This window comes from Amblyomma mixtum, chromosome 5, assembly GCF_055824585.1.
Source record: "Amblyomma mixtum isolate Tamu chromosome 5, ASM5582458v1, whole genome shotgun sequence".
In the NCBI taxonomy this organism is placed as follows: Eukaryota; Metazoa; Arthropoda; class Arachnida; order Ixodida; family Ixodidae; genus Amblyomma; species Amblyomma mixtum.
In genome coordinates, this window is record NC_143016.1 from 85771412 (window position 1) to 85793517 (window position 22106).

A 22106-nucleotide genomic window follows, 5' to 3' on the forward strand; every position below is an offset into this window, starting at 1 on the left:
GGTGACAGCGTTGGCAGGTGTGTTGTCGTGGCCTCTGACTTGCAACTGCTGCGTTTTTTTTATTTCAGCCTGTGTGCATGCTTGTTCAGGGTCAGTGGCTTGTTCAGTTCTGTATCTGACCCGTTATGTAAAGTTATGGCGCGCGCAGTGTCCTACGTCTGTCTTCGCTTTATGCAGTCAACTCTCGATAATTCAAACTGTAAGCGATCGAACATTTGTTCGCGTTAAGCGGAGCTCGTATCGAGGGCGGACCAATGCGTCGATTCGAGTATATAGTGTAAGTTCGAATCAAGCGTGTTCGAATTAACGAGAATTCACTTTATACAAGCCATTTGTTGCGCGGATCCTGCGTCGGAACCGTCGGACTAATTAGCTTTCAGCCGCGCTTTGAATTCAAGGGGAGCAGAGAAGCCTATTTCGTCTCCTGTGTCGCGTTCCTGGTGAGCCTCTGTATTGTTAGTCGAGCGTCGCGGCCGAGCAGATTTCCTGGGTGGCTGTGGTCTCCTCTTGTGTGGCGTGTGGCCAATCATAATCAGTCGCTTTCTATTGTCTTTCTGAGCCTGCCATCGCATGCGCCTGGTAACCAAGGTACAGATGCGCGCAGTATGAAAGAGAACAGGCGAGCGCGTGCCGATGCTGGTCGATTGCGCGCTTGTGTCTTTTCTGAATATTGGAGGCACGACGGCGCTTACTGGGATCCAATCTTAAACACTGTTACAGTGTCAGGGAGAGTGTTCCGAGCATAAATGACGGCAGTGCAAACGAGCGAACCGAGCGGAGCGCACGACACGCTAGCGCAACCGGGCGTGCCTCCGTTTAGAACAGCCGCAGGCGCGCGCTCTGGACCAGCAGGCGTAATGGGGTCGCGTGTTCCCTTCAACGTTGCTCGCGGCGGTAGTACACTGGGTATTGGCCTTATTCGTCGTAGAACAGCATGTCTCATTACTGATCGGCGAACACAGCCATCAGCTGCGACAGGGGACTCCGCGATGGCGGCAGCCGCTGTGGAGGCTCAAGACCGGCCGCCTCGGCCGGCCGGCGGGGCGCTCGGTGCAGCTAAAGCGGCGAAGGCGGTCGAGGCCGGCGGCGAAGCTGCGTCCCTGTCTCCGGAAACTCCCGACGGGACGATCGTGTTGGTCGTCGGCGGCATGTTCGTGCTCCTCTGCTGCCTGGTCGTGGCGGCGCTCTTCCTGCTGGCCGAACGACACACCGCCGCCATCGCCACTGTCACTGTCAACGAAACGAAAGCGCCTCGCGTTGCCTGGATGTCCACCGTCCCGGAGGACGACGAAGCGGTGCCGTCCACTGTCGACGACGGCTTCGACAGCGACACCCCCACGGCCGACCCGCCGGCGAGTACCAGGAACGTTGCTCGCCGGAATAAAGTGCACCGCCCTCCTCCGTATCGCGCGCCACCGTTATGACTCTGGGCCGAGTCGCTTTGCTTCCGGCTGTCTACTGTCAATAGCAGCCGTAGTATCGGTATGGTTTACGGCTTGCTATATCACTTCCTGTAATTTTTATTATTGCGTGTGTGTGTGTGTGTGTGTGTGTGTGTGCGTGCGTGCGTGTGCGTGCGTGCGTGCGTGTGTGGGGGGGGGGGGGGAGAGGAGGGGAGGGAGGGAGTACTAAGCTTCCGACAGATATATTTTATTTGAGATTAAGGCACCATTTTAATTTATTCCTCTCAAGTATGTTTTGTCATCGCTATCAACAAGCTTGCGTCGTGCTATTTAGTGCTTTGTGTGAACAGTCGCTTTCTAATGGTCGGTTGGCGGTTGCCTATAAAGCTGTGCACAGAGTTCGGTGTATCGAAGCGTACTTTTCACGTATAAATCGCGTAGAAGATGGCGCAACGGCAAATCACTGAAAAACTTCTATGCATGGAAATCGTGGATTTTTTTTTCTTTTCTGGCTCGGCCCGTCGTCGTTGGATGACCGGGTCAGACGGTCTATTGAATCGGTAATTATGCGAGTTCTAAGAGGCACGCACTCATCCGCATATGTGGTACTTATGCAACTGCCTGGAGGATTCCTTTTGAGCGATGCGTTCCCGCATGTATCTGGTATCTGGTCGAGCGGTGAAGGCGAAACGAGGATATCATGTAGCACAGGCACGGCTCGGTCGAAGATTCAGGGGCACGAACGAAACAGCATGCGACAGGAACAACAAAAGGAACAAAATTAAAACACCTTAGTTCATCCATCGCATACAGCCAAGGCACATTCAAGTAGCAAACACGGGGATCGCGTGGTCGAGTCGACTTGGCCGTACGCTAGAAGTCTGTCTGCGAAGCGTTGTCGCCAGACGGGTGCTGCGGTGGCCGGTGGTGCTTCGTAGCCGGATGGGGTTGTTCTCGGTGGTGGGCGTGGCCGAAGGAGGTCGCGTTCCTACCGGACCTTGACAGCGCGGCCGTCTCGATGGACGTCATGAACGAGACGTACGCGACGACCATGACGAACAGCACGGCGGCGCACAAGCCCAGCGTGAGGAACGTCCTCCTACGGTCGGCGCGCACGGACTCGGCGTCCAGCGGCGGGTCCAGCGGCGGAAGGCACAATTGGCGGTCGCCGGCCGGGTCCCGTTCACGCCCGCCCTGGGTCTCCGGGCCGTCGCCGGGGTAGTACATAGGCCTGAGCCGCACTCGCCCTCTGGAGGGCTGCTGTTCCGTTGGCCGATTGGATTTGACTTGACTTGACTTGACGCTTACCCTTTTATAAATCGGGTGGGCCTTACGGATGCGATGGCGATGGCTATGTTCTGTGCCAAACCTTGCGCCGACGGACGACGAAGTGCCTCCTGGTGCCTCGAAGGCACGCGCGTTTTCTCTCGCGACTCGTGGAGTGCAGCCACGTCTTGACGGTCATTTGTAAGTAATGTTGCGTTTTGCGGACCTTCGCACGGCAAGCCCGCTACCAACTTCGCGACTAACCCATGAGTGAGCATGCAAAGTGCATTCTCTCTCTCTCTCGAAGAACGCCGTCGACACCTCGCCGCGTCATCTGTAGTTGCGGCTACATCGCGTCACGTGACACCGAAGAGGGCGGTATTTTTGTATTGCATACCGAGCACATTATGGAGCTGTAGCAAATATGTCTGCATATTGGATAAAGAAAATCAAAACAGAATTGCTGGATTTGCTGCTTTCAGAACGTTTAAGCGTGTGTCGCCGGAAGGATGTACGAAAAAAAAAAAATGCTTAACTGGCAAGTCAGCTTGGAAAAATTCAGGTGACGCAGCAAAAACAACAACAAATATGGAGATGCAGTGCCTGATGTTAACGCGGCTACTGCGACAGTTGGAGCTGCATTCAGCGACCGTCTCTTTCTTCTGTGCATTGCAGGAGAGAGGGCATGTATAAAATTTTCCCGGTAATTTTTAAAGAGAAGTAGATGTCTGCTTATGTATTCTTAGCTCCGGCTCATCAGGAGGAGTAGGAGGTGGTATTTGGTGATAACCTGTAATAGCCGTTGTTCAAGATATTTCCTTTAGGCGCATTGTTTCGCTTTCTGTACAAAGTGCGTAAACAGGTAATAATGCGAGTTTCAAGTATGGGCGCCCTCTTGGCGCGGGTATTGGCTTTGCCGTAGTCATTAGGGGCCATGCGATCTGAGTGCACGTGTAGAGGTGTCGATTCTTTTTCCTCGTGTGCCTGTGTAATGCTGCACCCGCAGTGAGCAGTCCCTCTCTCTTACATCGCGGGGCACAGTAATGGTGCGTTCGCTAAGTTTGTTCTTTCCTTCTTTTCAGGAGTGCCTGCTGGACCTTCACTGCGGGAAAAAACGAGGTGAGTGCGCTGGCTTACCTCACGCCGATATAGACGTGTGCGTTTCTGCGCGCGTTCATCCATGCACTATAAGCTCTACGGAAATCGACTGCACAACTTGGTCGTCAGCTCATCTGCGTAGAAGACCAGAAACCAAAACTAAATTGTTGATGCTTCTAGCCGGAAAAAAAAAACGCGAACGAATAGGAGGTCTGTTCGAGAGGAAAGCAGGGATGTCGGCCCGAAGTCTCCATCATCTGACCTGATATTCTGCCCTGGGGAAAAGGAAGATGATATGATGATGATGTCTGAGCACTGCCTGCGGCTTCATTCTTTTTCACCTGTGAATACCCATCGTCATCGCTTGGCTTGCTCGCTCGCTCGGGGCGCGTCTCTGGCAGCAGATTGGAATAAACGTCGTCCGTGAAGTCTTCCCTTCACAACCATCAGCGGTGCGCCTGCCACAGCTGTTAAATAGAGTCACGTCGAGCAAGGAACGAACAAGCACCCGTGCTTCTACGTTTCATCTCTCCGACCAAGAGCCGAGTACAAGGTCCTCCGAAAGTGGCCTGTTCTCGAAACGCGCCGAGGAAGGGGCCATTGCCAGTCTTTCACGCACGTGTACAGTAAGCGTACTGCAAGTACATGCTCCTCAATGTCAGTGGCGCCACAAGAAGAATCCGAGGAGTCCACGAGTGCAATTAAATGCATGTATATGTACCATGGTGGGTAAAAAATACCCCCCCCCCCCTCTCCCCCTTCAAGTTCAGGCCCGTGCCACTCTGCGTGGGCGCGCCACCTGACAAAGCACTTCTGGTGTCGAGACAGGCCCACTGTTCCAGTCACGGCACCAGAAGTGCTTTGTCAGGTGGCGCTCCCGCGCAGAGTAGCACGGGTTGGAACTTTGTGTGTGTGTGTGTGTGGGGGGGAGGCTCTCTTACTTTTGCTCTCGATAATACGTACAGCCCCCGTCAAGCGTGTACAGCCCAAGGCGTTTGCTTGCGAGGCCTTCAGCGTGCCTGGCTGTGCATTCTCGGCGACCGCAATCTCTCGAACGATAAATTGCTTTGAGTCCTCATTCCTCCCAAGCTTTGGATTGGTAGATGTTCTAGGGAGCCCCTCTAAACAGCTTAGAAACGAACCCCTTGGGCTGCATACTTTTGACGGGAGCTGCACGTGAAAGCGACGCCCAGTCTCCATCTATAAAAGGGGCTTGCGTGGCTACGCGGAATTTCTCGTGAGTGGAAAAGGTCATGGTTGGATCTATAAGGTCTTAGTACGAATTCGTGCGTAACGCTTTCGCGCGTGGTCTCCGAGTGCCGTGCTTTGCAGGACTGATTAGTGAGTGACATCTGAATTAGTTTTGGACGCAGTCCGCGAAATGAAAATTCAAAACACAACCGTACGCTAGGGCCGCATTCATTTTCGCTTGACTTTGCTAGCCCGTGGACTGTTTGAGGACTCCCTCTTAGCACTTTGGCCTGAAGGGTGTCGAAGTCAGCTGCAGATGCTTGAAGTTCCTGTGGCTTTCTTCTTTCTTTTTCGCGTTTTTTTTTTCATTTAAAACAGGCCAAAATTGTGTTAAAATATATAGCTCTCACTTAAGAGTTTGGCCTGACACCCCTGCGTGTGTTGTTTTCGCGGCACTGACGGACCTACTATTATGATAAAGTTTGCGTTGTCGAAGCTTACTTCAGGTCCGATCATTGAAAACAGTCGTCTGTTTGTACTTCGTTAAGTTTTCATCGAGTGCGCCGCAGACAAAAAACAAGTGCCATTCATAAAAAAGAAACATGCCCCCCCCCCTCTTATTTTCCTTTCCGAGTACGCCTTGCGAAATACTACTTACGTCGAAGACACCCGTGATAACACGTTGGACGAAACTCTTCAATAAATTGTGAACTGTAGAACCTTGTAAAACCACTTTTTCTGGCATCTTTATCCCATCATGTAACTGGAAAACTGTTGATTACACTTGCGCTTTTTACTTGGCTTGTTTAATAAAGTCTTGTTCCAAAACTACATTAAAGTACTACACATTAGCCCAAGCCGTTATTCAAGCAACGTGGTGACCGCCTTAAACGCACTGCGGCTCCGGGCTCGGTTTGGTGGGCAGTGGATACGGGAAGGGTAGCAGCCAGTTTTTGTTTTTGGGGCTCTTTCGTCATCTATTCAGGCGCACGAGTTGACTGGATACACGAGTTGACTCGATCTATCGATCGGGCTACCGGCCATTCGCTCCAGACGGGAAGCCCAAAGCAAGCTTTTGCGGCGGAAGAATATTTCCCTAATCCGTTCCGCGCGCATCTTGGGTGCGCTGCTCTAAGTGATGGGTGGGGAGCGAGCTGACTGGGGATGGATGATTAGTTGGAGCGGATCAGCGTTTAATTTTGTCCCGGCGCAGGGCGTGGGTAAACGCCACGCCTTCTGTTCTCGCCTCCGCGTCTGGCGGCGTCCTCTCTGAATGCCTGCCTCTCCACCGTCTCCGGGAGGAGGAGGAGGGTGGGCCTCGTTTATCCTTTGTCGGAGCGTTTGAGACGCACACTTCGCCGCGAGCTCTCAGGCCAATTGGTAACTGCTGGGTGGAGTGGTTCCCGAAACGGAGCGGCAGTGTGTCAGTTAGGTGGGAGCACTTGCCTTCAATGTCGATCGCGTTGTTGTTTTCGAGATGGGTTCTTTCGCTATGAGGATTTAAGGGCCGCGCTCAGATGAAACCTTCGGAGCCGCTGCTTTTTGTCTGTGCAGTCGGCCTTTCTTTGTACAGGCCGTATTACATCAGCTATGAGTGCCATGGGTGCGATTATCTTATTAAACCGTTTACGCAGCTCTGGTAGCGCTTTCCTCAGATGTATTTATAAACACTGATTAGCGGTTTATGTATCAAGCAATTAACAAATAGGCATCAGCTTATTACCGCCGTCTGTCGGAGTCTGTACGTGCGTTCTGGTGCAGTACCGCGAACTAGAACCTTGAATACAAGGGCTCGTGGAGCCCGTAGTTCTGCTTCCGTACAGTGCCTTCGTTGTTCTTTGTTGCAGTGAAGGCTGTTATAAGGAGCCCTCCCTGGCGGATTCTGAGTTTAGGCAGTCAGCTCCGGTCACGTGACGGTCTCTGATCACGTGACCAGCGCCAAGCACGTGACCGCGCGCCCGTTGCGTTCGTTATGGTAGCCCTGGTTGCTCGGCACTGGCAATAAACAGACAGCACCGCCGCTGCAGTTTAACGCGTTACACAGCTGAGCATCAACACTTGACAGATTTGTTTTGCTTCGTTGTTTTTTAGGGGGCTTTAGGGCGCCGTTATGTATTAGTCGGCATGGCATGGGTAGCGCGGGATATCCTTGAGTGGCAGGGCCGCCATCCACTTTTTATCGTTTGAATCGTTTATTTTTTATTTGTATGTTTCCCTCTAAGTAGCAGCGATTTGTGCAATATCGAGGTGGACAGCACATATCGGAAAGCCATGAGTCGGGGGTTACCCATTGTGGATATATGCACAATTTAGACCGCTCAGGGAAGAAAAACAGCAAGTCGAGAGTTTGTCGAAATTGATATCAGCTGCTACCACTCGACCAGTTTTAAACGATTTTTTTTTTCATCCGTCAGCTTCATTGAGAACGGTCTCGGCGGCGACGAGTTGAGCATCTTCGTTCACGAGCCGCATTGTGCCTGTTCGTATTACTTTCGCTTTGGCAGACTCATCTTTGACGACGTCCTGGCACGGTTTCTCAAGCGTCTCCCTCCGTCGCTTTTTAATTGTTTATCTTATCGTGATCTGACGACTCAAAACTTGGAGACAGGAAAAGGGTAGGTGCTTGGCCACGTCATAGCATTTTGGCATCGTCTTGCTCGCTGGCAGTGTACCGTCCATGTGCGTAGCAGAGGGAGTAGCAACTCTGGTGGACCGTCCGCATAGAGCTCCGGCCGCTACAGCGAGCGCGGTGGTCGCATTACCCCCTCGTTTTATGGGGCGCGTGTTTCCTTTTCTGGGGGCCCGCGTTATGCAGCACATTTCCCCCCGTCCGGGCCGCCTTTCCCGTCCGTGCTTAGCCGGTTTTATTCGGACCTCCCCAGCAGTCCGGCACATAATCCCCGAATGCCGCGATAATCTCCGCCGTGCCGACGCAGCGGCTAATTTATTCATTAGAGCGCGGGATTTGCGGCGGCGAGCGCGCTGTTTGCGCGTTAGCCGTTTCGCGGGCGAGGAGTGGTCGCTCTCGTCTCCTAATAGCGGACCCCCTTTTCTTTTTTTCAGTGCCGCGTGCGCGGGAAGGTTGGAAGTAGGGAGGTAGGGGGAAAGAATGGGGACGAGCTCTCTCGCCGCGTGAGCTCGTGGCGGCGCGCCCGCCGGAGTTTATCCCGAAATGTCCTCGCCGCTTCGCCTGCTGCTCTCGTGGCATACGCGCGAGGGTTGGGGCAAAGCGCTACGGCTGCAGCATTGGCGACTCCGCGCCCGCATCGCGCTGATCAGTTCGATAGCTTTGGCAGCTGTGGCGAGGGTAGTGCAGCGAATCAGCATGACCCCCTCTCCTCATGATCTCCCCCTTCCTCATCCTCAATCACTTACTGCTAGGATCTGCGAGGACCGGTGGGTGCGTTTTCAATGAGGCGGTCGGTGCTTTGCATGACTGCGGCGTCTGACAAAAGAGAAACATTGCCTCGCTGCATCTTGTGGCGAGGCTTTCGACGCTGCCGTGCAAGTTGCTTAGCATTCTGTCACTGCAGTGGTGCTCTTTATACAAAGCGCCCCGCTACGCATACGTGTTTGTAGGAGGGTGACTGCTTTGGAGCCTTGCGCTTATTTATTTATTTATTTATTTATTTATTTATTTATTTATTTATTTATTAACACTGCAGAGTCCCTTTTACTCCAAGCAGGGGTGAGCACAAAATATCACAATGAAATACCATAATATATCAAGAGGCTGCAACGTTTAACCCTTTAACCACCATTCCCCCCCTGAAAAACGCACCAAAATCGGCTGATTGCTTTGGTGATTTTTCGGCGAGAATGGCTGTTGTCAGGCTTATCACACGCGCAAAAGGCTCAAGACGAGTTTTGTGGGCAACTGCCGCCCTGTAGTGTTGAAAATTGCGACGAACGTAATTGCCGACCGTAATACGCCTTTGATGCTGGGGGCACTGCGACACCGGGTCGGACGAGTGTCTCGTCATTGGCGATATTGCTACAGTCTGCCGTGACGAGCTGCGCTCGTGGTTGACGTTAAATGGTAAAGAAAACAGGATGTTCTAGATTCATTGATCCGGTCTCATGTGTAGCTTGTGTTGTATTCAAAATGTTGATGTGTTGTACACTTCAGCCTCAGTTGAAAGCTTTTCTTTCCATGTCGCTGGTAAGAAAGGCTCGGAAGAAAGCTGCGTCATTTAGTCAAAAAAAAAAAAAAAAGAGTTACGCCAGAAGACACCGTCCGCGTGATACCTGCATCGTTGTACCGGCGAACATGAAAGCAGTACACAGCCTGAAAACAGTCTTAGGTCAATGCTCGAAAATGAATCAAGCGCGTTATGTCGTTTACACCGTTTACATTGTTTACATAATTTATTATTCCACGCCTATTTTTTTATGGCACCACACAACACTTGCTTGGCTGTTGTAGCTTGTTCGAAACGTTTTGAAAGTGTATGACGAAGTTGAATGGCCGCCTCATATTTGCTGTATGTCGTCAGTGTTGTCGTAACGTGCACATTTTAGATAATATTTCAGTTCAGGGAAAAGGAAATACTCAGTGGGGTCTGAATCTGGACAGTATGGCGAACGGTCAAAGATTGCAACAGTTCTCAAGACGAAATACGCTTTCTCGCCGCGTTTGCGAACTGAGGCGTTGTCTTGCAGCAGGAACCTATCGCCACGAGCCTTCGTACCAGGTCGCACTCCGTGATTTCCTTCATGCGACATTTGCTTGACGCTCTCAGAAAAAACGCGACGTTCGCAGATGTTCTTTGCGAAGTGCACTTCCCGTGAATCACGCTTGTCGCATCGGAGGTGGTGGTTACAGGCATCGGCCAGCTCGCGACATCTAGAAGATCACTTTTTTTTTTTGGCATCCGTGAACTCTTTTCAACCTGTTGTATGCTGTGGTATTACGAGTTGTAGGCTTATGACCACTTGTCATATTTGTTTTTTCGGCTTCTGCCTCTTCCAGTCCCTCGCGATATCTAGCTGTCCGAGAGAACAGCTTGAAGCTTAGGGCAGTCTCGCCAGACGCTCCTTGATTTATGTTGTTAGTTTATTCTTCAGTTTTTATATAAAAGAAGATGCTAAATATGTGGCACGTCGCTTGTTTTCTAATGAACATGGAGTGGGCTTGCGATGTGTGTTCCGGTAGTTTAGGTAGCAAAGAACAGACATCACCAATTAGCTTGTCCAAAACCAACAGTAAGACTTTTCCTTCTTTTTCTGTATCTTCCGTGTGATTCCGGAGCATCCGTGGGAACTGAAGTTCATGTGATTGAGAATGAAAGGTCCGATTTGTGGTCGTTGGTCAACCGTTTCGAGCATGTACTATCACGATGAAAAGAAACGCGAACAGCTTGGCGCCTAGGCGCTCCGCTGTTCGAATTTGCTTTGAAGGCTCTTTTACCTGGCGGTAAAAAAAAAGAAAGACTTTAGAGTCGTCCTAGAATGCATCACTCCTAGAATGCATCACGCACAATTATAGCATCTTTTTGCTACCACCGAAGTTAAAGCGTGTTCAAAAGAAATGCAAACAACGGAGCGCCTTAGCTCCGCTCTGTTCGCGTTTCTTTCCATCGTGATAATACTTTTAGGCGCGTCTGTTTCATGCACGGCGCAGTGCTGACTTTAGCAGTAAAGATAACGATACGTTCTCTGTAGGCATGACCTGACAGCAACTCTCAAGGAGAACGGAAAAAATACGCATTTGAAAGCTCGCTGAGTTGGCTTTCCCGCATGACATATTTTTAAAATGGCGTTTCTCGCACGTGTTACGCTTCAAATACAGGCGCAGTTGTTAGATTTGAGGACGCAGGAGTTATCTTCATTTCGGCGGCGATATCACGCGTAGCGACACCATTTTATGCTTAGGTAATGCGGGAAATATTTGTGACGTTAAATATATCCAACCGCATTGCCGGTCAAGAAAATTTAAAAACAGGACTTGCCGTAGATGTTGAGGGCCATAAATTTCGCCTTGCCCCCTAAAATCAAGAATAAAAAGTTCTTAAGTTAATTACTCGTATAGTTATTGGTCCATATGAGGAACATAATGTTCGCCGAGCTGTACAGTCCACCTCAACATATCGCATGGACGTAGCTCTCTCAGCGTTGCAAAAAAAAATCTGTAAAGGCCGCAAAAATCCCCGTGTATACAAAAGTGCTCTGTGACGTACTTTCGCCAGTTGACTACTGTCAGAGTATTTGTAATATAAAGCTTGGTTTGTAACATACTTGCGATTAGCTCAAATATTATTGTCTATGGATGTGTTTGATCATAAGCTGTAAAAAGTGAAACTTCCGCTGCCAAAGGGAAGTGAATGCGATTGCTTCCTGGTTTCACTCTGGTTAACGTCCGTTGCCCGCTATTAAGGGTCCCTACCAAAATGTATGGCATTATCGGTTTCGAGCTAGCATCTGAAACGTCAACATTAATTACAAATCAGTCAAAAACATTGCACACCGTTATCTACGCATTTTGTTGGTCCATGGCAGGCAGGTCTCCAATCGACGACGTCCAAATGCTGAGAAACTAATTTTGCATCAGTGCCGGATGTCTGGTTTAGATTTGAGCTGACGTTACCATTGGTGCTGGATTGAGTAGCGGTAATTTCATCACTCTTGACATCTCATTATTTTATCGAACTCGCAACCCGACCATGGCATGCCAATGCCATGGGTTTTCCCCGTCAGGTGAGTTGTAGTGCAAAAAATCACGCTTTACACTCTAATTTAGCGTGGGACAAAGTACTCTTCTCCGCCGGTTGAAGTATTACGCAGAAAAGCGCGCTTTACAGAGCAAACAGGTTGGGGGGGGGACAGAGTAGTCTTCTCCACAAGGTTAGTGTGCGTGCTGAAAAGCACGCTTTACAGGGCAAACGGGTTGGGGACAGAGTAGTCTTCTCCACCAGATTGGTCTTTGTGCAGAAAAGCATGCTTTACAGGGCAAACGGATTTTGTATGGGGAGAGACAGAGTAGGCCTCCCCGCCAGAGGACTTCTATTGCAGAAAAGCACGCTTTACAGGACAAAAGGGTTTGGCAGGGGGGGGGACAGAGGAGTCCTTACGATCAGGTGGGTTCTGTTACAGAGCAGCACGCTTTACAGGGCAAAATGGTTTAGTGGAGAGAAGGGACAGAGTAGTACTCTCCACCAAGTTGGTTCTAGTGCATATAAGCATGATTTACGGGGCCAACGCGCATGGAACTGAGCCGTCTTTACCGCTATGTGGATTTTAGTGCCGAAAAACAGGATTTACAGGGCAAGTGACCGCTGAAAATAGTCGTGACATTTCATTGGAAAGAAGGCAACCAATCTCAAAAACAATGTACGGAGCTAGAACAAAATTGCAAGAAAGCCTTGGCAGCTCTTGTTTTAAATTTAGAGGGATTGAAATCGCTGCCATAAATTAAATAGCGCCCAGCCGACAAGTTGTTCGATACGTGTAGGTGAAGGAAGGCTAAGGCTATGCGAATATTCGAAATCTCCAAACAGTAAATAGACTATCCTCCTATTTGATTAATCGAACGTATCAAATAGTGCAAATGAGAACGGACTGTTGTGCTAGTTGGTGTTGCATTTTTTGAGACATGTATGAGTGCACACAAATGATGAGAAGGTAAGGTATTGGCAAAACAAGCGCTCACTTTCATCTGACCATTTATTGACATTGATGCAAGTATACAGACAAGTTCATTCATGACGCCGTTCATTCTGTGGCCGCTCTTCGGCCACCTGATGTCGGCATTTAAGTCGGATGACGTCATGAATGAATGTCTGCATAAACTTGTATCAATGTCAATAAATGATCAGTTGGAAGTGAGCGCTTGTGCTATCCACGTTTCTCATTGTCCCTGTTTCTGTGCGCTCGTACATTTTATGAACAAAAAGTGCATGTTCAAAATTACTGAAAACCATCCGAAAGCGTTCTCAAATTTTCGAATGCTTTTGTAATCGGCCTGAAATTCGAATAAGGCCCGCCGTAGTTTTCTTCAGTGGCTGTTCCAAAACTTCTTGTACCGACGCCGCGCAGTCTGCTACAGTGATCAGTTTGTGGAATGGACGCTTCTGTGCTGGGACATGGTCTATTCGTGGGGCGCCTGTCATAATCCTGATACGTTGCCTCTGATATTGTACGATGCTACAAGGCTTCGACAGGTTCAGCAAACGGTGCCTATATGCCTGATCTTGGTGGCATTACTTAAACACAGCTATGGCCCCTCTCATTTGCTGAAACGTGGCGCCGTTTATTCGCTGTCGGTACTAACAGATGGCAGTTTTCGATGCATATAACATGGCAGCCGGAGAAGTAGCACACTGTTTTCGAGGTGCGTCCCCGTCGTGCAGATCGATGTTGCATCTTTTGACAACTGTAACTTCATAAGTTATAGCGCCGTGCTACACCGCTGCCGGTAGAGATTGGCTGTTTCGCATGATTATTCGTTTTGTATTAATATTCGCACAAGCAGCGAGTATTCGTAACAATATGCGATTCGTTATAAGGGAGTAATTACTCACTGACATCCACCTGAGCGCATCCATACGGCTACAAAGGAAAGCTACAAAGGAAAGTGAGTAATTACTCCCTTATTACAAATCTACTCCACCTTGGGGGATTCCCCTAAAATTTGACCATTATCCGATTCTTATTCGAGCCGGTTTTTAGCTACGCCATTCATATTCGATTCGGTAACAAAGCTACAATAATTATCTTCGATTCGATTTTGAAAAAAAGTGCCGTTTGCACGCCCTTCTAGAAATAACTGGTGAGACGAGCGCATTCGTGTAGTGGTGTGCAGATTTAGAGACGCCTCACACGCCTATTTGAAATCGATTTGGATTTGGATTTGGATAAAGATTACTTACTTGCTATTTAGGTGAAACGGGAGCAACTAGTGTTCGGTTAACTCTATAACTTGCCTCTTTGAAATGGGCACGACCTTTCTTTCTAGGGGAACGCTTCTATCGGCTTATTTTAAGTTGGTTAATTATTTTTCAATCTAGGCGTGGACGCCGTAGATTTGATCTGTAAATAGTTTCAAGTAGCTGTATAGTGCTGTTACCTCACTACTTTTCTGCGACTAGAATAAACCTACCCGAGGCCGTGCGAACTGTTACTGGCAACGCACATATACCTCCGGTGTTTAAGCATAGAAGCGCCAGTGTTGACAGCCGTTTCATCGCTGGCGCTACTCTGTTTAACCTCTTCAGCGTGTGTCGAGATTGTGTGAGCTGTTTTTCTTTAACGCGGTTCGTTTTCTTCCCGCGGCTCCTTCAGTGAGTGTTGTCCTTCCGCGTCAGTATATTTGCTTGCGACATGCTTTCTTCAGCAAAAGTTTTCATCGCGATGCCGCTTTTTTTATTACTTCTAGCAGAGCGTTGTAGCTCAGTTTTTTCATTAAACGGGTTGGTTTTTTTCCTATTAACCTCTGCTCCTCTTTGCGCATGCAGTTGTTTTTGTGATTTGGCGTTTTTCTTCGCTGTTGCGCAACTGCACTTTTGGTACCGGCGTTTTTTTTTCCCCCTTTTTTTTTTGGCGTGGGCAAAGCGGGAGAGATATTCTTACGCCATCCAACATGGCGTTCTTGCAACGCATAGGAAAAAAAAAAACGCGGCTAGCCTTTTTCAACTTCCTGTTTAGCTTTTTTTTTATATTGGTGACATCCTCTCGTGCCCTTTCCCACCACATTTGTTTCGATCGGCTCTCTCTCTCTCTCTAAAAGGAGGAGCGCCCCTGATTGGCCGCCTACCGTTCCGCCCCCGTTGCTTAGCGACAGCCAACCACGTTCGCTAGCTGTCTTTCTGTTTGTTTAGAATTCTGGTTATGGTTGCGTTGCTGAGCTCTGCTCCTCTGGCTCTCCCTACTTCTACATCCTCTCTCTCAGTTCGGGCTCTTGTTCCTATTTCTTTCGGTGCCTTTGGGTTTGGTACTGCCGTGAGAACATTTATTTCTTGACAAGCTCTTCTCCGCTGGGTATTCTTGGCGGCGCTAACATTCTTACGTCTTGTTAGTGTTTTCTTTTCTATTTGTAGTATTGGATCCTCTTTTCTTTGATTCTTGCTGTTTTTGCGTACTTTTTTCAGCCGCCCAAGCAAAGAAAAGAGAGGAGAAGATGGAACGTAAAAACTTGGGTGCTTGCCAACCGCGGCTCTTTTTTTTTTTTTTTTGTAGTGCATATAAGTGCGTTTTATTTATTTAGCATTTTGCTTAGTTCAGCGCTTCCTCTTGTTTGTTTCGTGCTCTTTTTCCTGGCAAGAGAGCGTCATCTTTCTTTTACTCTCGAACGCGTCTGCATTGTGAATACCTACTACCTCACGGCAGTATGCAGGGAGGCGGCGGGTTTTGTGGGTACTGCGTACACGTCCATGCATATATGCAGCGAGCAAACTCACCCTCGGCTCTCCTGACAGATCCGTGGTCTTCGGCCGCCAGCCTCTGTTTGAGAGGCAAACGCAGCAAAATATATGCTTATGCATAGGGGCACACAAATGCCAGCATACAAAATGTGTCCACGAGAGGACGAAGAAAAAGATCTTTGCCCTAAACTAGACGACTACCGCCCTCGCTGAGACGTTAGCGCAAACACACAAACCGTACCGAATCGCATAACCTCCTCCCCTTCGTTTTCTACTTCCAACTCTGCCGACTCCGAGTACTCAGTGAAGAGAGCGAGTTGATCCGAGCCCCTTGGCATAAAAATTGGACTGTGTGAGTGCGAGAAAAAAACGCCCACACTGTAGTAGTGGTGGTCTTGAAACGTGTGCAGTATGAAAAAAAAAAAATGCCTGGTGTGCTCTACGATAGGCGATAGTGTCTTAGCTCAGGGCGACTGAGGCGTGCTGAAGGGCGCGGTACAGATTCGCTCAGTGAGCCAGATCGTGTGAGTGAGTTGTCGCCAGAATTTCGTTTCGTGCTGGACAAATAAGCGTGTTCAAATGATTTATGTTCATTACTTTATTATCTCTGGCCATTCTCGCAGAGTATGGTTAGAGATGGGGTATCGAAGGCGCAGATTAGTGATTGTAGAGGTTGAAAATAGCGAAATAAAAAAAAAAACCAGGTCGAGTCGTAATAAGCGAGACGAACCGTGCCAAATGGATAAAACGCCTCAATCTGGAATATTTGAATTCTGTTGGGGTACCTGAGCTGTACTGCTTTCATTTCCGTGTCCCGCGTTACTTAATTGTACTATAATAGAATTAAAACAACAAAGATATACACTATTGCGTTGTGGTTTCTCCTGTGGGGCGCCCTAGATATCCGCCCTGTGTGCTTGTTCCGGGCAGAGCGCACGCTCTGTGCATTTTGACGAGGCTTTTCGACGGCAGACACGCCTTCGCCGCTTTGGTTGCGTGGTGTTTTTTTTTCTTTTTTTCTGCGCTAATCTGTTCTGCCGGCGGTGGCTACGGGACCTGCGTGGTGTGGTGACCGGCGGGTCGGAAACTCTGGGGTTTCCTATTTTTCTTCTTTTTTTCTTCCGCTCTTTTGCCTCCATTCCGGCACGCCACGGCTTGAGCGGCCTCCTTACTTTTACCCCCCCCCCCCCCACCCCCTCCCCGCTAACTTCCGGTTTGGTTTCAGCTATCCCACTTCCGGTTCATCCCGATACTTCCGATGGCGACCCGCGTCATCTTTCCTTCCTTCCGTCCTTCCATCCTCTGTTTCCCTCCCCAAACCCTCTCATTTTTTTTTCCTTATTTCGCGACTCTTTAGCTGCAATTCTTCCTTCCTGACTTTTTTTTTTTGGTCCCGCCTGCTTTTTGTTTCTAAAAGCTTTTGCATGACTGGAACCATTCCAAGCTTATGCCCTCTCTCTATTGCTCTTCGCATATGCGTCTGCGCTGACGGTCGGCCCGCCTGAATGATCTACCCTGCTCCCTTCCCGGCCACCAGAATTAGCTCCTTTTTGCAGCTTCATGAATATATGATGACTTTTATATCAAATTTGCCTTCGTCATATCGCAAGCGGCGCACGTTCTTGTGGTTCTAATTTGCAAATGTTCTGTTTTTAGATCTATGAGGAGCCGACCACTTGTGAAACTGTAGAAGCCGTGGAACATGCAGTTTGATGGAGTACCTAGACTGGCCAAAACAGCACCATTCTTTTCGACTGTCTCTTGGCTTTTAAGTCGCAGTGGTTTAGAAATTGTCTTGTTACTTTTAAAATCTGTTATATTCTAGGTGCTTGATTGCGCTTATATTTAACCCACCAGTCAAAAAGAAGGGCGGGGGCGAAGAGCTAACTGGGTGAGCACCTAGTTTTTAGCTTCTTTTAAGAACTTTGCTGACTCGGCTTCCTGGGAGGCTGCGTTCTTCAGCCACTTGGCGATTACACTGACGCCAGGGAATACTTCGGAATATGTCGGTTAGGAGCAACCTGACTTTTTCACTCAAGCACTGACCGCTGGTTTAGAGTTGTGTGGCGTGCGTGCGTGCGCGTGCGTGTGTGTGTGTGGTTGTGTGCGTGTTATGTGTGTGTGTGGTGTGTGTGTGGTCTGTGTGTTGTGTGTGTGTGTGTGTGTCTTGTGTGTGCGTGCTGTGTGTGTGTGTGCGTGTGTGGTCTGTGTGTGTGTTGTGTGTGTGTGTGTGTGTGTGGTTGTGTGCGTGCTGTGTGTGTGTGTGTGTGTGGTCTGTGTGTGTGTTGTGTGTGCGTGTGTGTGTTGTGTGTGTTGTGTGTGCGTGTGTGTGTGCGCGTGCGTGCGTGCGTGCGTGTGTGTGTGTGTGTGTGTGTGTGTGTGTGTGTGTGTGTGTGTGTGTGTGTGTGTGTGTGTGTGTGTGTGTGTGTGTGTGTGTGTGTGTGTGTGTGTGTGTGTCAGGCTTCGGGCTCCCCGAACACTTTCCTTGGCCGTGTCGGTGAAAAGAAAGTGTGCACTCTGGGCTATTCACTAACGCATTGAAGTAGTTTTCTTCTAAATGCCAAGCAGTGTCAGTGATGAGAAAAACATGTCTGGTATCTTAGCCCCAGTAGTCGTAAATAGAAGTGTCGGATTTCGATACTGAATAGCCTTCCTCCCCATATATACGTGCAGTTATTAAGGATACACAGACGACGAAAGACACGTGATGGATTGTCTGGCCGAGAGAACGGCATAAAGAGAATTCGTTCCTTATTCTTATTACCCAAGTATTCGTGAGCCGGGATATTTGTGGGTGGCGGCGCTACTTGTCGGTGGCCACGGGATGGAACGAACCGTAGCGGCTGGTGTCAGGTTGCACAGTCGTGGGCAAAAAAAAAAAATAGCACAGGTGACATGCCACCGGACCCCGCCGTGGTGGCTCATTGGTTATGGCGGTCGGCTGCTGGCCCGAAAGACGCGGGTTCGATCCTGGCCGTGGCGGCTGAATTTCGGTGGAGGCGAAATTCTAGAGGCCCGTGTACTGTGCGTTGTCAGTGCACGCTAAAGAACCCCCAGGTGGTCGAAATTTCCGGAGCCCTTCACTACGGCGTCCCTCATAGCCCGAGTCGCTTTAGGACGTTAAACCCTAATAAACCAAACCAAACCAGATATGCCACTGGAGCGACAGATGACGACGCTTGGCGTCGCGGTTACGAACATGGCGATAACAAGAGTGCCAGCGGTGTTCGCAAACCGCGGCGACGCGCCAGCCGCAGCGATGCGATTTCGCCGCTCCGGTGGCGTCACTTGTGCTAAACTTTTTTTTTTTTTGCTCACGCCTGTACGTATTGGCTTGGTCAGAGGCCTTTATTTGATTTTCAAGTCACGTCATAGTGTTAAAGAGGGGCGGATCACTGCACTTATTCCTATATAAAAGCAGCATATATTCGATTCAAACCGCCCTGCTTCAGAACCGTGACTGTGCTTCCCCAGGGCATCGTGTTTCTTAAAATTAGGTAGAGTGAGTAGAGGCTCTGCCGTCTATGCGATTTCCCTAAAGATATCTTCACTCACCACGAAAATGCTGGGAAGTGTAAAACTTCGTATTTGACAGGGATAGTGATTGCCCGAACATGGACTTGACTGCATAAATGGGGCTTCGCTTCAGTTCAGATGCATCAAGTTAAGTAATGAAATAAAACAGCGCAAGGGACCGGACGAAACACGAAGGAGCAAAACACAGACACGGGCGCTGACTAACAACTGGAATTTTATTTCGATGTAGGACACATATTAAGGTATTTCATTATTTATCAATGAAATACCTTACGTTTTATTTTATTTCATTATGCAATACCAACCAGCCCGGCATCTTGCACTTCTGAACTTCATCAAGTTAAGGTCTGGTGGTTGTGTGCTTCACAGAAATTACAATGTAGACAGTACGCAAAGAAAAGGCTTCTAAACTAATAATGCAGTGTTCTTTAGTGTGACTAAAGGACGAAGCTATGCTTTTGTCGAGTGCTAATTTGTTTCTTTTTTTTTGCCGCCGCGGTGGCTCAGTGGTTATGGTGCTCGGCTGCTGACTCGAAAGACGCGGGTTCGATCCCGGCCGCGGCGGTTGACTTTCTTTGGAGGAGAAATTCTAGAGACCCGTGTACTGTGCGCTGTCAGTGCACGTCCGGAGCCCTCCACTACGGCGTCTCTCATAACCTTAGTCGCTTTGGGACGTTAAACCCCATAAACCAAACCAAACCAAACCAAACCAAACCAAACCAAACCAAACCAAACCAAACCAAAATATTGCTTTTTTAACTATTTTGCGCACGTAAATTATTGGTGTTGGACGTGTTTTAGAGCGAATGAAGCACTCTGGGTGGCTTTTGAATCGACAAAAAAGCCATATTTCTGCCTCGAACAAATCCGGTATTCCCGGTACTTCCCGGTACTCCCGTCGATTGCAGCGCCAGTTTTCCCTCCAGGTTACTCTATGCACATTTGTCCCTCTGCTCTTTAACCATTCCGGTTGCGGAAACGCATCGAAATTTTGGCATAATCTGGGACCATTTTCTGCAGCTGTGCAGACCGAAGCGCCGCCTATAATTTGTCTAGTTATCTATTAGTATCGTATTTCTCCGTTGAAGCCGTGCATTGAGCAGCACTGAGAAGTTCATCTATAGACTGCGGGTTGAGTTGCAATGAGCGAGCCTCCTAGTTGTGTGCCACTCAGTGTCTGATTTTTTCCGCATTACGGAAGAGCTTTAGCTGCTCCGATCCCGGATGGCCGCGGACACCGCGATTCACGTATTCCATGGCCTGAGGCTGGAAATTTCTATCCTCTTCCATGGCTTCTCTTGAAGTGAAGCTGAAGATGGATTATGAAGAGAAAGGGTTATAGCGTGGTCACTTCCGCCGCCTTATGCGTGAAAGTCGTCCGTCAGTGCTAAAGTTTGTGCGTCCACATTCACAGAGTAGTGGCCGGCCCTTTTCTGCCCGATTTCTTTATTCTGTTCAAAGCGAACCGCTTTCCTGCTGTACTACGCTCATTAAGGTCTAGCTATACGAGTGCCCTGGAACGCGTTACATGGGTTGATGCTTTTGACACAGTTGTATACCCATGTCAGAGTTCATCGTTGTTGAACTTTGTGAACGGGTGCATACTCCTCCTCCTGCCCGCTTTCTGGCTTTTTTTTTTTTGCTCTCACTAATCGGGAGTCAATGGATGCAAGCTGCTTTTGGCACTCGTCCCGAAAATTCGCACTCCTGAGCTCTCCGCACGCTTAGTGTGCCAGTCGGGCCAGCGCACCCGGCTTCCCTGTTCGGGTGAGCTCCGAGGGGCAGGCAGCTTAAGGCAGCCGAGCGTAAGCGCGGAGTCGAGGGATGGGGCCGCGCGAGCTCTCCACGTCCCATCGTCGCTGCTCTCGAAGTACACTGGAGCGAGGTTGCGCGAGCGGGAAGAGAGAAGCGCAGCTACTTTCGGGTGCGCTGTGACTGTGGCGACGACCATCCCCGGACGAAAGGGAGACCCTCTCCTCTTCGGGACGAGTGGGTTCGGTTTGCTGCACCGGGCTGCGTAACCGCCTTTTGAGGGCCCGTTGTTTAAAAGGAGGCATGAGGTGTAAAGGTGGCGGCAGGCCTCAACGCTCGAGGGCGAGGCGGTGGTGGAGGAGCAAGAGGACCGGTCGGGGAAGAAGGACGGTGGGGGAAAACGTCGCTAATGGGCCGCGTTGAGAGTGTGTGTGTGTGTCCTCTCAAAAGTGACGTCACCGCTCTGAGTGCTTGCCGGTGCGTGGAGAGGAGTGCCTTAAGGGGGCTCTCGTCGACGCGATGGTTCTGCTCCAGGGTTGAGCTGTCTTGTTCCCTCCCCCACTCCTTTTTTATTTCTTTTCTCACCCCCTCGCCCACTGCGAGGCGTCTAGCGCGGATTTTCGCTGATGGTTTTTGCTGCGATGGTTCTCCCAGACCTTTCTTTCTTGCGGCGCACCAAGCGTTCTTCTTCGCCAGCCAGTTTTTGCTATGACTGCGTTGTCCTTACCATATTTCTTTTGTTTCCTCTTGTCTCTTGCTCAGCACCTCCCCGAAAGCGCGCTCACGTACGACTCGTCTCGTCTGCTCCTGTTTACTGTCCCTTTTTGTTTTTTGTTTTCCTTCTTGTGCCGAAAGCCTCGTCGCGGGCTTTGTCTTACTTTTCCCGGACTTTCAGGAATGGGTCTTGTAGAATAATATCCGCTCTATGTGTGTGTGTCCACGTCGCGTACACGTGTGGATGATGCTCCTTGTATCCCGCGTGTAATCTTGTCTGTCGCCAAACAAGCCTTCACGTGTTGGTTGGAGCTGCTCCGCGAGTGTTCGCTCTTGTGTCGGCGGTTTTTACGATAGTGTTTAAGTTGAAGGGCTTTTACGGTTACTAGGCGTTTTCAGTCGTCTTCTTTACGCCCCATTTACTGGCGCCGTGAGGCCCTTCCCGCTTGACAGTTTATCAGCGACTGCTATTTCGTCTACCCGCAAGCGGCGATTCCTTGTATATTGCAGCTCGCAGGTTATTTGAACTGTGTTACATTTATCCGATCAGAGTGTTCGGTGCCTGCCCTCTGGCTGATCGTTATCTATCTTCAGTGTGTAATAGTTTATGGTGTATGGGGGTTTAATGCCCCAAAGCGACTCAAGCTTCTTTGTTGCGCAGCAGTGGTTGCCTGCGCAATGGCGCCGTGCATCTGACGTCACAGAACACACACCCCACACTTCGCTCGCGCCCAACAGTCACCATACTTTCTCCACCCGCATTTCCGCTCGCGTGTTTCCTTTATAC

General features: G+C 49.5%; 1 protein-coding gene across 2 annotated transcripts in view; it reads left to right on the forward strand.

Moving 5' to 3' along the window:
- Positions 1-22106, forward strand: part of ssp3 (SCAPER domain-containing protein short spindle 3) — a 113243-nt gene that overhangs the window by 86438 nt on the left and 4699 nt on the right. For both annotated transcript variants that reach the window (XM_089545386.1, XM_089545387.1), the window contains one exon: positions 3752-3788. In XM_089545386.1, coding sequence (XP_089401512.1) covers positions 3752-3788 — 37 coding nt within the window. The remainder of the gene's footprint in view (positions 1-3751; positions 3789-22106) is intronic.